Source organism: Wyeomyia smithii, chromosome 3, assembly GCF_029784165.1.
Source record: "Wyeomyia smithii strain HCP4-BCI-WySm-NY-G18 chromosome 3, ASM2978416v1, whole genome shotgun sequence".
NCBI classification, from domain to species: Eukaryota; Metazoa; Arthropoda; class Insecta; order Diptera; family Culicidae; genus Wyeomyia; species Wyeomyia smithii.
Genome location: NC_073696.1, coordinates 70,292,359 through 70,305,978, shown reverse-complemented (window position 1 = coordinate 70,305,978; position 13,620 = coordinate 70,292,359). Strand labels below are relative to the sequence as shown.

At 38.0% G+C, this 13,620-nt stretch overlaps 1 protein-coding gene across 4 annotated transcripts in view; it reads right to left on the bottom strand.

The window, feature by feature from the left end:
• The window catches only part of LOC129731391 (pseudouridylate synthase RPUSD2-like), a 503,699-nt gene that overhangs the window by 32,064 nt on the left and 458,015 nt on the right, over positions 1–13,620 (bottom strand). For all 4 annotated transcript variants that reach the window (XM_055691365.1, XM_055691364.1, XM_055691362.1 and 1 more), the window contains 3 exons: positions 7,312–7,502; positions 7,037–7,243; positions 6,733–6,953 (listed from right to left, as the gene is read on the bottom strand). In XM_055691365.1, coding sequence (XP_055547340.1) covers positions 6,733–6,953; positions 7,037–7,243; positions 7,312–7,502 — 619 coding nt within the window. The remainder of the gene's footprint in view (positions 1–6,732; positions 6,954–7,036; positions 7,244–7,311; positions 7,503–13,620) is intronic.

Genomic DNA, 13,620 nt, shown 5'->3' with positions numbered 1-13,620 from the left:
CTGAATTTTAAGATGGTGGCTTACAGTTTCTGGAAAACAGCCCAAAAAGATCGATTACAACCCAAATTGTAATTTTCGGTGAGAGGCCAGAAACTAACTTCACATGTCATTATAAAATTCAAAATGACGACTTCCGGAGTCCGGAGAGCAGCCGAAAGTGACTAAATATGGTATTTCCGTAATCGATGCAAAAGAAAAGCAAAAAAGCAAAGCTTTGGTGCTACATTCCGATTCGGAACTTGACCTTCTGTTTATTATACACAGACTTCGCAGCCAACTATTTGATGTACAGGACAATTGCGGGGCTAGCGCTACGATCCTACTGACACTAACAGTCTCTCCCGAGCCGAGACTCGAACCTACGACGACTGGCTTGTTAGGCCAGCATCGTACCTCGAGACCAACTGGAAGGTCCGTAATCGATGCACAGACACCAAAAATCCACCTCCGACACCATTTTGAATTCTAGGATGGTGACTTCAGGCCTCTAGAAAACAGATAAAATGACATAAAACCATCCATCGGCTTATGCCAAAAGGCCAGGACATTGATTCCACACGTCATTTTGAAATCCAAGTTGACGACTTCCTTTTCTAGCAATCAACTGAAAATTACCGAATGTCATGTCATTATCATTCCGATAAAACCAATTCTTTCAACAGATTTTTCTTTTGAGTTTGAACGTATCCAAAGTCCGACTCGTTATGCAATGGCAGACTTCAAAAAAATCAGAAGTTTAATTGACGGATGTAGGTGAGTTCAATTTAGAGTGAATTAATTAAATAAAAAAGGGAGAAGTTTACCGGGACAACTAGTATTTTAATAATGTTGCTACCACCAAACGAATTTTTAACACCAAAGTCATGACAGATGAAGTATGTGATAAACATCTCACTATAGTGCATCTGCAACAGGTTTCAATCCCAGTCCTAATTTGAAAAGAAACAAAACAATGTCTCTTCGCTTTGCGCTGTGTATGTCATACCCATATTGTAAGTGACCCCACCTTTTTTCAAGTTCGATCATTCTTTCAGTTTCGCTAGACGCACAGACATTCTATTCTAAATTTAAAATACAGAAAAAAATATCCCACGTCGTCTAAGCAACCAGCGGAATCAGACCTATAGAGCACCTTCACCCACGCAACGATAAAACACTTTGCATTGCTTTCTGGGTTGAGGCTTGGAAGGAGGAGAATTACATTCTTTTTGTGTCGGGTGGAAGCAGTTAACAGGAATGCAGCACTATGGACTGGTGAAAGACATGATAATGGAAACGAGTTGAGTTCCATCGATGAAGCAATTACCATTTTCGTTCACATGAACGATAAAAATAATTCTTGTCAGACACACATTCACTCATATAACTAAAGAGTTTGATGAACAATAATTGGTATCCTAGGCCACGTCTGCGTTCCTGTGAATTTTGGTGTTCCTAGCAAAGTCAGAAGTGCGTAAAGACTCCAGAGACAGTATAAAGTTGTAGAAGTGATTAACACGGCGAGTAATAGGCTTGGTGTGGTATTTAATTTGATATATGCAGTAGGCTGTGGCCGGTAGGAGAGTATGGGTTTATTGCGACAAGATCCGCATGTAAAATATTTTTTGCGATGGTATATAACCGCGTTCTAAAATAGTTCACATGCGGTAGCAATTGAACAACCGTGTACCGCTGCCTATTTCAACAACGATGTCCCAATATATGCCCAGTATGATTATGTAATAATAGTGCATCTCAAAATCGGAAAGAGAAACATAGATTTTGGTTTAAGTGCAATGGCCAATCTTTCAAATTCGGCTAACAGTACTTTCAGAAAGATACTCATCGCTCGCCCTTGTGATGAGGTAACGTCTCGTGCGATGTCATTCGATTCCGTCACTTAGCACACTGACACAACCATTTCTTTTCGTCGCAGTTGTGGAGATGCAGAGGTAACTTCGACCGCAACGACTGTTACTCCTTTCTCACAATCTGCTTCCTCACCCTAACGACCGTAAGGACGTGGCCGGCGTCATTATCGAACTATACAAAGCGGTAGCTACTGAATTGTTGTGAATTGAAGATGGTAAATTAATCCCAAGTTGCCATATACGTGGTTCTTTGTGCAATATTACTAGCTCAAATCCATCACGAAGGAGCAACTAGGAACATCTATGATTCTGCGTGACGCTTCGGCCTACTACTACCTTTCAGCCATCTTCAGACGCCTGCAATTTTATTTTCAAAAACACAAATATTTAAAAAAACATAAAAATTTGTATCATTAATTGTAACTTTTTTCTTCCACAACTTGTTATGTTATGTTATATTTAAAAATTCCATCTGACAATTTTTGTCTTAATGAATAAAATTAACAACTAGAGACGATTAACAATAAATTATTAGCGAACCTGCAGGCGACGTAAAAAAGTGTTGATGGGTTCGTTGAAGTCGAACAGTTCTGCAACCTCGTTGAACCTCGTAGACAAAAACCTAATCGCATCATACTGGCCGTACCGACTATACCTTGCCTCTAAGTTCAAAAGCTGAGCGAGTAAAGTGGGTGAATCAATTTCATTTTTCAGGACCTTCGCAACAAAGATAATTTGTGCGTTAGATCTTCTTCTCTCCAACGTCTCAATTCCCAATACCATGCAGCGGTGCTCATAGGGGGGCAGCCTCGTAGCGTCATGCCAAGGAAGATGCCCTAATCCCATACGCACGAATTTTTTCTGAACAGCTTCCATGCGACAATCCAGATCTTGTTGAACGGACACCAAGCGACAACCGTTGATTCGAGCATCGATCGTACCAAGGCGCAGTACAAAGCTTTCATGCACAGTGGATCGCGGAATCCATCGGCAATTCTGAAAATAAATCCCAGTTGCTTGTTGGCTCTTGAAATGACATCTTCGTAGTGTGCCCGAAATGTAAGCTGACTATCCAAAACTACGCCAAGATCTTTAACTTGGCTTACCCACAGAAGAGCTTGCCCAGACAAGTTGTATGGAAAGCTTATTGATTGAAGCTTCCTGCTGAAGGTACTTACATGCCATTTTTCTACACACAGGGTAAGAAGATTACGGTTGCTCCAATCACTGAAAGCATCAAGCAACTTTTGTAGTTTCAAGGCTATAATCCGAAAATTTTCGAACGTCTGCGAAAAAGAGCCGTGTACCTCGCGGTAAAATAATAGCAACGTCGTTAATAAACAGTGAGAATAAAAGTGGACCCAGAAAGGCACTCCAGAAGACATTGTAAATGGCTCGGAATGTGACCTTGCGTCGTCCCTGACACATACAACTCTGCCGGTCAGGTACGAACGAAACCATCTCACAACTTACAATTCTATCGCCGCCACACGATCAGGTCTCACTGTCTGGCGGGAGTGCTGTGATAAATCTATATATCGTGATAAACTCACAAATGTCGAGATTGTGAGAAATAGAAGGAGTGTTAAAAATGTTGATATTGTCAGCATTAGCAAAAGTGTGAATGTTAGTGTGACACGTGGTAAAAAAATTGTATTTCCATAGGGACGGAATATTAACGAGATTTGTCGAAATATATGCAAAAAAAGTGTCAACAGGCTATAAGAGCAAAGCAAAGCCTTAGTGCTACATTCCGATTCGAAACTTGACCTTCTTACACAGATTTTGTAGCCAACTGTTTTAGTGTACAGAACAATTACAGTCACTCGAGAGCATGTCAGGCCAGCATCTTACCTCGAGATCAGTTGGTACACACTTAGATTTTATTGCCGAGAACTCAACAGCTGATAAATTCAGCGAAATATTCTACAAGAATTCGGCAAAATTTTAGAGAACATCAGCAAATGAAATGTCAATGCTTGCTGGTTTACGGCAGATCAATATATTTGCCAAATGTTCGTCGAAATATATTGCTGACATCCGCAAGAAATTCGCTGAGTTCGATCAGCTGTTGGGAAGTTTGCCGAGATAAATTGAGTGTGTATGCAGTATGTTCAAGTATGAAAATACGTGTTAAAAATGCCCTCTCTAACGTAAAAAATCTGTCAAGAAGCACGCCAAAAATGTTAGGCATGTGTAAACGAAAAACCGTTTAAACGCGCAGAAAAGTTTCCCAATAATGCGTAAAATATGTGTAAAAATATATTACTAGGTACTCAACCAAGTTTTCGATATTTGTCAATGAATGGCGCCAGCAATAAGTGCTGGTTACCAGACGCTATCCTGCTCTTTACCACTATAATCAATATGATGGTCGAAGCTCTCTTAGTCCCAATGCCTTCAGGCATACAAAAAAAATGCTGGTCTATTTTGACATATTTAGAACATGATGAACCTAGCTGAAACCTATGGTCAACAAACCGCTTTGAAACGTTAGTGATTTTGGCGTCATATAATTTTAGTTGTGTGAAAATGTCTGCTTTGTGCCAAATAATCGTTATTTGCGGGAAGCGTTACTTTTCTCATTTCATTCAAATAAAACGGCGACTGAAGCACTTTAGGAGTTATAAAAATTCACGGTAAGCGCTGCTTTAAGTTAAATAACGTGCCATCGCATAAAAAAACCAATAATCTCGATGTTGCAGACTGTCCTCGTGAAGGAAGATTAAAACCCACCGAAGACGCTGAATTGGAGAAACTGCTCGAAGATGATGATCCATGCGAAGCGCAGGAACAGCTTGTTTCGGTATTAAGAGTTATCTGCTAAGCCTGGCGTTGTGACAATCACCGACGCCCGGGGAGGCGACTCCACCGAGGATCCTAACTTTCGACCCGTTGATTAACAAAGATTTTTCGCCTCAGAAAATCTCCCGGTGTCGGAGTGGATCACGCCACCCCACAACAATCGACATCTATATCGGCTTTGGGATTCGAGCCCAGGCCACCAGTGTGGTAGCGGATATGTTGCCAACTACGCTAGGCCCCCTGCAATGTTAGAACTGTTGTGGTAAATGAAAATGCTGAACATGTGTCATCACATTTGTCAAAAAATATTGATGTGTGTTGTGTTAAAAAAAAATGTGTAAAACGTCAGAATAATGCTAAGAAATGTCGATAATATCAAAAACAGATCAAAGTTCTTGAAAAATTTAAAATTTTCCGACAGTTTATTATTTTTATTTTTTTAAATTTTATTATAAATCGATTTTCAAATGGTTGATACGAGATATTGAGGCAAACATTTCGTAATTTTAGATGGTTTTACCTACCGACTCTGGTATTGAGCATCACCTAAAATCAAAATTTCACCAGTATCATTCTAAATCGTATGAACTAAATACTTTTGCGCTGGATGGAGTACATTGGAAACCTCGAATTTACGTCGTTAATTTCTTAATTGATTTCAGAAGAAAGAAAAATAGAAGAATGCCTCAGAAATATGGTGTTTCGAACACAGAATTAGCTCAGAAAGCACTATATGGAAATAAACTTGAACAGCAAAAAAAGGAAAGAAAAAAAGGAAATAAACTTGAACAGCAACGATTAACTCATAAACAATAAATATAGCAATCTTGGTAATGTTTCCATAAAGTTTTCATAAATGCTCCAAAGCACTCATAAACCTTGCAAAATAACGCTCATTCGTGTGTGTATCAGAGCTGTAATAACTTTTGCTTCGCTTTGAATCAAAACTAATTTGTGCAGTAAAAACCCTACCCAGAGAATGCTACGCTGCCCTGGAATGAACTATCCATTTTCATCGAACAACATGTGCCAGCATGCCGTAGTATTGCCTCCATTTCCCTTACTCGGATAGGAATCGACTGATGGAGCAGAATTAATGTGGTAGAGCTTTAAAGCATTTTCATTAAATTTCCGCATTTTTGCCTTTCATGAAAACTCACAATATTATTCATTCACTGCAATGTACACGCAACTATAAAAGCTAACTACGCTTATCTGCTGTAATCCATCAGTTCTTTTGTTAGTATGAATTATGAAATATCAGCAAACATTGCAATAGAATTATAAATTCTGTATCAGCCGTGCTTGATTAATTCTTAATCGTTCGACTCGTTACCACAGGCTAAGTCCGTAACTAAATTTAATTCGTAACACCGACAGTAATCAAAACGTGACGTGCACCAAATATAGTCAGTTATTCACGGTGAGGTGTTTATGAAATTTATATTCATTGCTCAGTGCTTTGGCGAAATGCAATGTTATTGCATAATCAAAACCATATTTCCAGCTCCACCAAGGTGTCCAGTCTTTCGAGAAGAAGATTCAAACTTACAATGAGAGACAAACTGTCTGCTGATTTAGCAGAACCTCTTATAATTTGTAATTAAATTTCTAAAACAACATCAGCTATACTACCGTACAGTTTTTCCACCGGTGCATTCCCCTGATCGTGTATGTGTTTGCTAAAGATAAACGATGCAAATAGTATCCACTCGGAGTGCACAACAAGTACGCAGCGCTCCACTGAGAGACACTTTTCAAATCTGAAGAAGCCAAAGGACTCGTTGCGGTGTAGTTTTGCCATTGTTTCACTGCATGCTGGAAAGTGCAAAATGTTCCTCGTTCGGGCGATAACGTACAGCCCAAGCAGATACGTCGGTGCAATTTACAAGACATGCGAAATGATACTCGGCAAGCCGGTTGGGATGTTCAGGTCACTCTGTTCGCATGGAGGTGGACGCTGTTGGCAGTGGTGCTGCCTGCACAACCCAACCGAGGGCCTGATGCAAATGCCATCGTTCGGCACATAAAACAACAACCAAACACGCCGGAGTGGCCAAATTAAATATTTAATTACCTTTTGCGACTGCAGTCTCGTGTTGAGAGTAGCGGAACTGCTGCTGTTGCTTCTGCCGGTGTTGGCACTTCCGACGACATTTAACGAGTTGGGTACCAGAATCGAGGCGCACATGTTCTCGTTCGGACTCTCGCTACCCAGCGATACTGGACGGGGACTTTCCGAACAAGGTGATGCTTCGCGGGATACACTCTCGGAGTCATCATCACTCAGAATGGGACCTAGCCGGGCAACGCAAACAGAAAAGAGAAAGACATAGAGTGCATGTTCTTAACACAGAAAAAAAATCACCAGCTATCGTTACCTTTTCCATCATCCAAATCATTCTTCATCGGTTTGAACATCGATAGTTCCGAGTCGCCGTCGATTCCAAGCCAATTTTCCGCATTGTGAATGTTGATCAGATCCTTCACCAGTTGTTCATCACTTTTGCCGCCGATATCGCCACCTCGTCCTTTGGCCGGTCCGAACACTTCATGATTATACAGTGGATCGTTCACCACCGGGAAACCTGTGGAGAGATTATCCGTCGTTAGTCTTAGCGAGATGAAAAACGTTCGCCTTATTCAGAGTATTTACCAAGATATTGGAGATGAACACGGATCTGGTGCATCCGACCGGTTCGTGGTTTGCACAGGACAACGCTGCTGTTACCGTTGTAGCCCAGCTTCTGGAAAACGGTGGTGCACTCCTTACCCTTCGGCGAAACTTTGCACACACCAATTTTGTAGCTAACAACCTCGATCGGTTCCTTGCACTCTATGATGCCGCTGTAGTATTATAAAAAAAAACAAAAAAAAAAAATGGAATGAGTAGTTTATCGACTTGCCTAGTTTGTTTTAAACTGATTCCCTTTGTTTTCGAATCTTATCATATATGTTTTAATGAAGGATTTCATCTTATTATAAAAATGTAGCAAAACATTGACGTTTTCAAATAAATATAGTTCTCAAATCAGCAAACAGACTACGAACATCAATTACTTGATCGTTCTTTGAATTTTTTCCAATGTGTGACATGATGATTGGCATATTTATTTGATAATAAACTAGCGAAAAGTTGAGTCGAGAGCGCTTGCAATGGGGCTTTGGGGTTTTTAATTGTCATTTTTTGTTTGTTTGTTTGATAATCTGGGCCAGCTGAAGCCGTCGTCACTCTTCATATGAATAAAAAAGGTTTTTTCAAGCCGATTAAATTTTTTTAATGAAATTGAAAGATTACTAATTCTGAATTCTCAGCAAAATATAACCAGTCTGCATCGAAGTCAAATTCAACTTTCCGTATAGAATATTATAATACTGTTTTTGTGCACAGTATTGACGTGAGTTGTTTCGAAATAACACATTTAAATTGTTGGAAAATAAAGAAACATTCACTACAATGCTCAAACATATGTCATCAACACTGGTTTATTCAACGAATAAATGCGTCATGGTAATCCCACGTGTGGCATTAAAACTTAAATAATGTTTGGTATAATACAGCAAGACTTATGTCATACCTATGTTGTGAAGATTCTGCCCCTTTTTAAATTGTCTCATTCTGTTAGTTTCGTGGTAAAACGTAATGACCACATAGTACCACATAGTATTAGTGTGTAAAAAATCAATCTTTTTTCTCAGCATAATATGGCCAGCTTCGTTCAAAATCAAATTCAATGTTCGTAAATAACATTAATATTAAATTTGCATCGGCTTTTGATGAATCCGTCATTTTCTTAGTTTTTGTATTTTAGTACCTGTATCATTTATGAGAGGCAGCGGGTAATATCACATTCCATTATTTGATAAGAGAATTTAGAGTTTGGTTGAAAAGACTGCGTAAGAGGCCACCCACATTTCACGTGGCCAGATTTTAAACGATTTTGAAAGTTCCCATAAAGGTGAGCGCCTCATAATTTTTCTTATACACAGTATTCTCTATTTAAAATACTTGTATATAGTTACTTTCATCCTTGAAAAAAAATTCGAAAAAGGCAACCACTTTTAAATTTAATTGTAAAAAGTTGTCACTTTGGAGGCATTTCGCGCAGCCTCGACTAAGGGGCTGGCAACACCCTCTCAGAATTTAATGAAACTTTGTGAGTGTGTAGTACTCTCAGGCTTATTTTAAACATGTTTCAGAAACTCGTTTTCCCAGAAAAAAGAGCTCCTGGAGGTTCAATAATCAACATATAAAAAATTGAATAAATTTGAATAAGACGTGGCCGCAGAGGGTTTAATCGTAAAATATGAAACAAAAGCAGTTTTTAATTAAAACATGTCTCTCTTACCCAGCCCTTAGGGCGTAAATTTTGTCCGTGTAGCGTTTTTTTCTGTGTGGACTCATCACTGCCATCAGAGACAGTCTTATCGAAACCTTGTTCCCCGTTCCAATAACGCCAATTACAATTCCCTGTAGAGGGTAAATATTCCTGAGATCAGTTGTATTATAAGAAGGACTTATTTTGTCAAGAGGAAGGAGTCTTATCGAAACCTCGTTTCTCGTGCCAATATCGCTAATTACAATATATAAGAGAGAGAAAGAGAGACAGAGAAATATTTTCGATGAATCAAATTATACTTGGATTTTACTTATAATTAAATCATAAATCTTATTGCCCTGGGTTTCTGTTTATAGTAGAAATATAAGTGTAGGAGAACACTGAAAAAAGAAATTAAAATAGAGCAATGTAATAGATTGAGTATTTTCCTTCTATCTTTAGCGATACCGCTTACCGTGCATTGCACGTGGTGTTTAAATAAATTGTTGCGCAGTTGAGTCAATGGTCAAATAGAGCACAACATTTGAAATGTTGTTTTTGTCGAAGGAAATCGATTTTTCGAATTTCGTTTAGCGGTAGTTTTGTCTTCTCGAAAAAAGTTCCTATGCGGAATACATAGTCATATAGTCACAAAATCTATTTCCTCAGACAGACAGGCATTCGATGCTATTTTCTGTTGCATAGTCTAAAATAGTATATTTTCCCGACATTTCTTCGTAACGATCACGAAATAAAATCTTCTGAAAATCCAACCAAATGATTCTCACCGTTTCTTTGGTAAAGTGAAAATGACATTATCAACGTAACGTTTGCTGTTGTTATCATAATGAAACGCTAAAATTTATTTCGAGGCAGTATTTTTCTTATCCTTCGCTAATCACGTAATGCTACTGCACAGCACACAACCCGAGTTTACAACATTGGCAGGTAACACAATAAAACTCAGAGAAATAAATTTTCAGAAAATTTAAAACAGTGAATATCAAATGAACACGTTTCTACTGCGCCTGAAGGATGAGTTGGCTTTCATCTTTTTACGAATGATGAAAAAACCGGAAGAAGAGAGAATGAGCATTGCATTAAAGAAAAATATTTTTTTGTGATGGTAAAAAAAGCACCGACGTTTATGGTGGCTATTTTTCACTTTCATTCCAGTTTTCTCAGTCATTTTTTTAATCATAATCATTTTTTTAATCATAAGTCATTTTACTAATCATAATTTAGTGATTTATTATATTTTAACTATGTAAGTTATTTTGACGTAGAAAATTCGTTTACACAAAGGTGTTAAATGAAAATCTGAAAAATGGAAAGAAGAAAAATATGTCCATTTGCAAATGCTCATAAATCGACTAGTTTTCAACCCATTTTCTTCGTTCTTGCAGAAATCATTTGAAGAATCCATACAACCACCCAAATTTGGAAATTGTATTTCGGTTATTCTAACTATTGTAGGGGTACTGGGGGTAAGCCCGGCACTGAGGGTAAGACTGTCACCCCTAGGATTTTACTAGAAAACGCTAATTAACTGTGTTTTGGAATATGTGAAGTGTTGGTATTTAATATTTTAGACATTTTGAGACACTTCGAAGCCACCATGAAACATCAAACGTCGAAATAATTGACAAAACATACGCTACTGCAGCAAAGGCGTAAACGGATGTAATTTTTCGTGAGTGGAACGTAAGCTTTTATTCATTTGGAAAGACTTAAATAATTTTTCGTTGCTCTACAATTTATTGCCTGTATTGTTAACAATCACAGTTCAATCTGAAGTCAATTGAAGCGATAAATTTGTTAAAAAATAATCTTTCTAAACAAATGTGTGCTGTCGGGGTAACACCGTCACCCAGTGAGTGGGGTAAGCCCGACATGGTCTGAGGCTAGTTGGATGTTACTGACACATATTTCTCATCTATAACCGATGTCTTGCTGATAAATAAATTAATTAATTGATTTAGAATCATGCACTCAAGCTCTTCTGTGATTTATGAATGATTCCAAGGGTTATTAGAGGTGTCAAATGTACTGAATCAAGTCACAAAACTGACGGCTTTCCCGGTGGTATTTGAAATATGCTCCGGTGTGGTCAATGTGATCCTGGCTTCGATGAAACTAGTTAATAATATGATTTAAAGTGCCACATAATAGGCTTGCCGATTATCAAATTCTTTAATTGATTATACATAATGTTCACCGGGACTTGTTCCGGCAATCTCCCCAGAACCAGCTAACCGACAACAACCAAATTCAACAGTAACATACGGAAATGTAAGATCTCTCATTCGGCGTTTTCCGAATTCAAATTGGTTAAGTTAATTCGAGTGAATTCATGAACAAACTTAGTTGCCGGTGTTACCCCCAAGGGGCGCCGGTTTCACCCGCACTGATTGCTAAACGTTGATTTACCTTAGTTTCAAAACTTCACTATTCCTTGTAAAATAACAGTTTTAAAGTACTGAAAACCTTTATATCTTGTAGAAAACAATATGGGCAATGATTTTGTGAAAGAAATATAACAATATTCGCCATCAAGTGCTACTGAAGAATCATTTCCCTTAGGGGGCCGGGCTTACCCCCAGTACCCCTACTATTGAGAATTGTCAAGCCTCGTTGGACCCCTGCACAATGGTCCAGAAACCAATTTTAGGGGGAAATTTGGGTCTAGAGCTCTTTAACAACATTTTAGAGAAAAACTTTCTTCTACAAAGTTGTTACATATGATAAAGCGCTTTTTGGAAAATTATCAAAAATTCGGGCGACCAACATTTTCGATGCAATCAAGTATTTAACTTTTTTATCTTTGTAGATAGAAGAAAAATTTCTGCAACGTTATAGCTCTATTAATTTTAAGTAACTTTTTTGAAAAAAAAGTTTTTCTCTACCTTTGAAAACAACCAATTTATATTGAAAAAACACATTTTGCGCTCTTACTTCTCTATTTCAAGTTTCATATCAAAACTGTTGGCAAACAAACGACTTTTAGAGCTTTTTATATCTCAATTTTACTCAAAGTTATTGATATTTTTCATCAAAAATATGCAAACAAATTTTTCTTCTATCTACAAAGATAAAAAAGTTAAATACTTGATTGCAGCGAAAATGTTGGTCACCCTAATTTTTGATAATTTTTCAATAAGCGCTTTATCGTATGTAACAACTTTGTAGAAGAAAGTATTTCTCTAAAATGTTGCTATAGAGCTCTAGACCTAAATTTCCCCCTATATTTGGTTCCTGGACCATTGTGTGCTGATTTCGACCTCTGATTGATCGCTTTATGCTTGCTTTGCCTAATACGGTCGACAGAATAATCTACCTAGTTAACCAGAAATTCACCCTTTCGGCTATATAATAGCTTGCTTCTGCTCAAATCAATCATTTTACTAGTGAATGATGGGAAGGACGGTCCCAACCAGCGTTGCCAACCCTCCAGTTTTTCCTGGATATCTCCAGTTTTTTTGTAGATCGTCAGCGAAACAGCTGAAGGTTGAATATTTCCAGTTTTTTTGAAAATTGTTCCAGTTTTATCCAGTTTTCTATTCATCACCACATTTTTTTAAACTCATTCCCATTACATGTATGGTCTTTTCAGTATTTTGTGCATTAATGCGCCTCGGTAGTAAGATTTTATTCGAAATCTACTCAATTTCAAGTACGCCAGTGACTATAATCTCCATGTGTAAGCATTTTTCTTTCAGCCTTTTTGGTTACATGCAATAATACGGTGCAACATTTTTGAACCGAAAATCAAATAAATTTTTGTAAAAGCTCCAAATTAATATATCCAGTTTTCTCCAGTTTTTTATTTTGAATTCTTCCAGCTTTTTATATAAAAGGTTGGCATCGCTGGTCCCAACTTAGTAGTACCTGGAAGTAGCAGCGATAATAATAACAGCAGTGGCAGCGGGAGTGGCAGTAGCAGACTTGCCAAATCTGCTTCTGGGTGAAGCTTTGACTTATTTTGGCAACAACACAAGCATTCTGGATTCCGGAAATTAAAATTTACCGGCCATTTAATTTTCAGTGTGAAAACAGTTTCCACTGTGTTGTCATTCGAAATGTCAAGGAAGAACGAATTACAATACTGCCAATTGACGATCAACGTTTATTCGCTAAAAACTTTTCCTAGTTCAAATTCTAGATTCATCCGAAAACCATAATTTGTCCGAAAAATAACAGAAAAGTTGTGTGCAAAGCCACGACCGCAAGATTGGTGAAAAACTATATTAAGTTATTCGTTACATTATTTACATGCCTGCATTCGATAGGGATCCATTTTAAACGGTATTCGGCTATTTCCCGACTTCGGAAGTCCCAAAAATCGACCCTAAAAATATTTCTATCCATTTTTGAATGGTGCAGGACTAGTTGTTTTTGTAATCTCTCAGATCGATAGTTTCGTGAGTCATCTCAAAAATTGGACCAAGCAATCTTTTGATCAGCGTTGCAAAGCGAGCGAGAAGCAAAACCTTTCTCCTTCTTTCTGCTTGAGAACGAAACAAATGCTACGCTTCTCAAGCCTTTTGCACATACGCTTTCGACATACTCTTTATTCTTCATGCATTCCCCTGAGTAGCAGCAAGCACGCACCGACATGCAAAAACTCTTTTCTATTGCAACTCAGC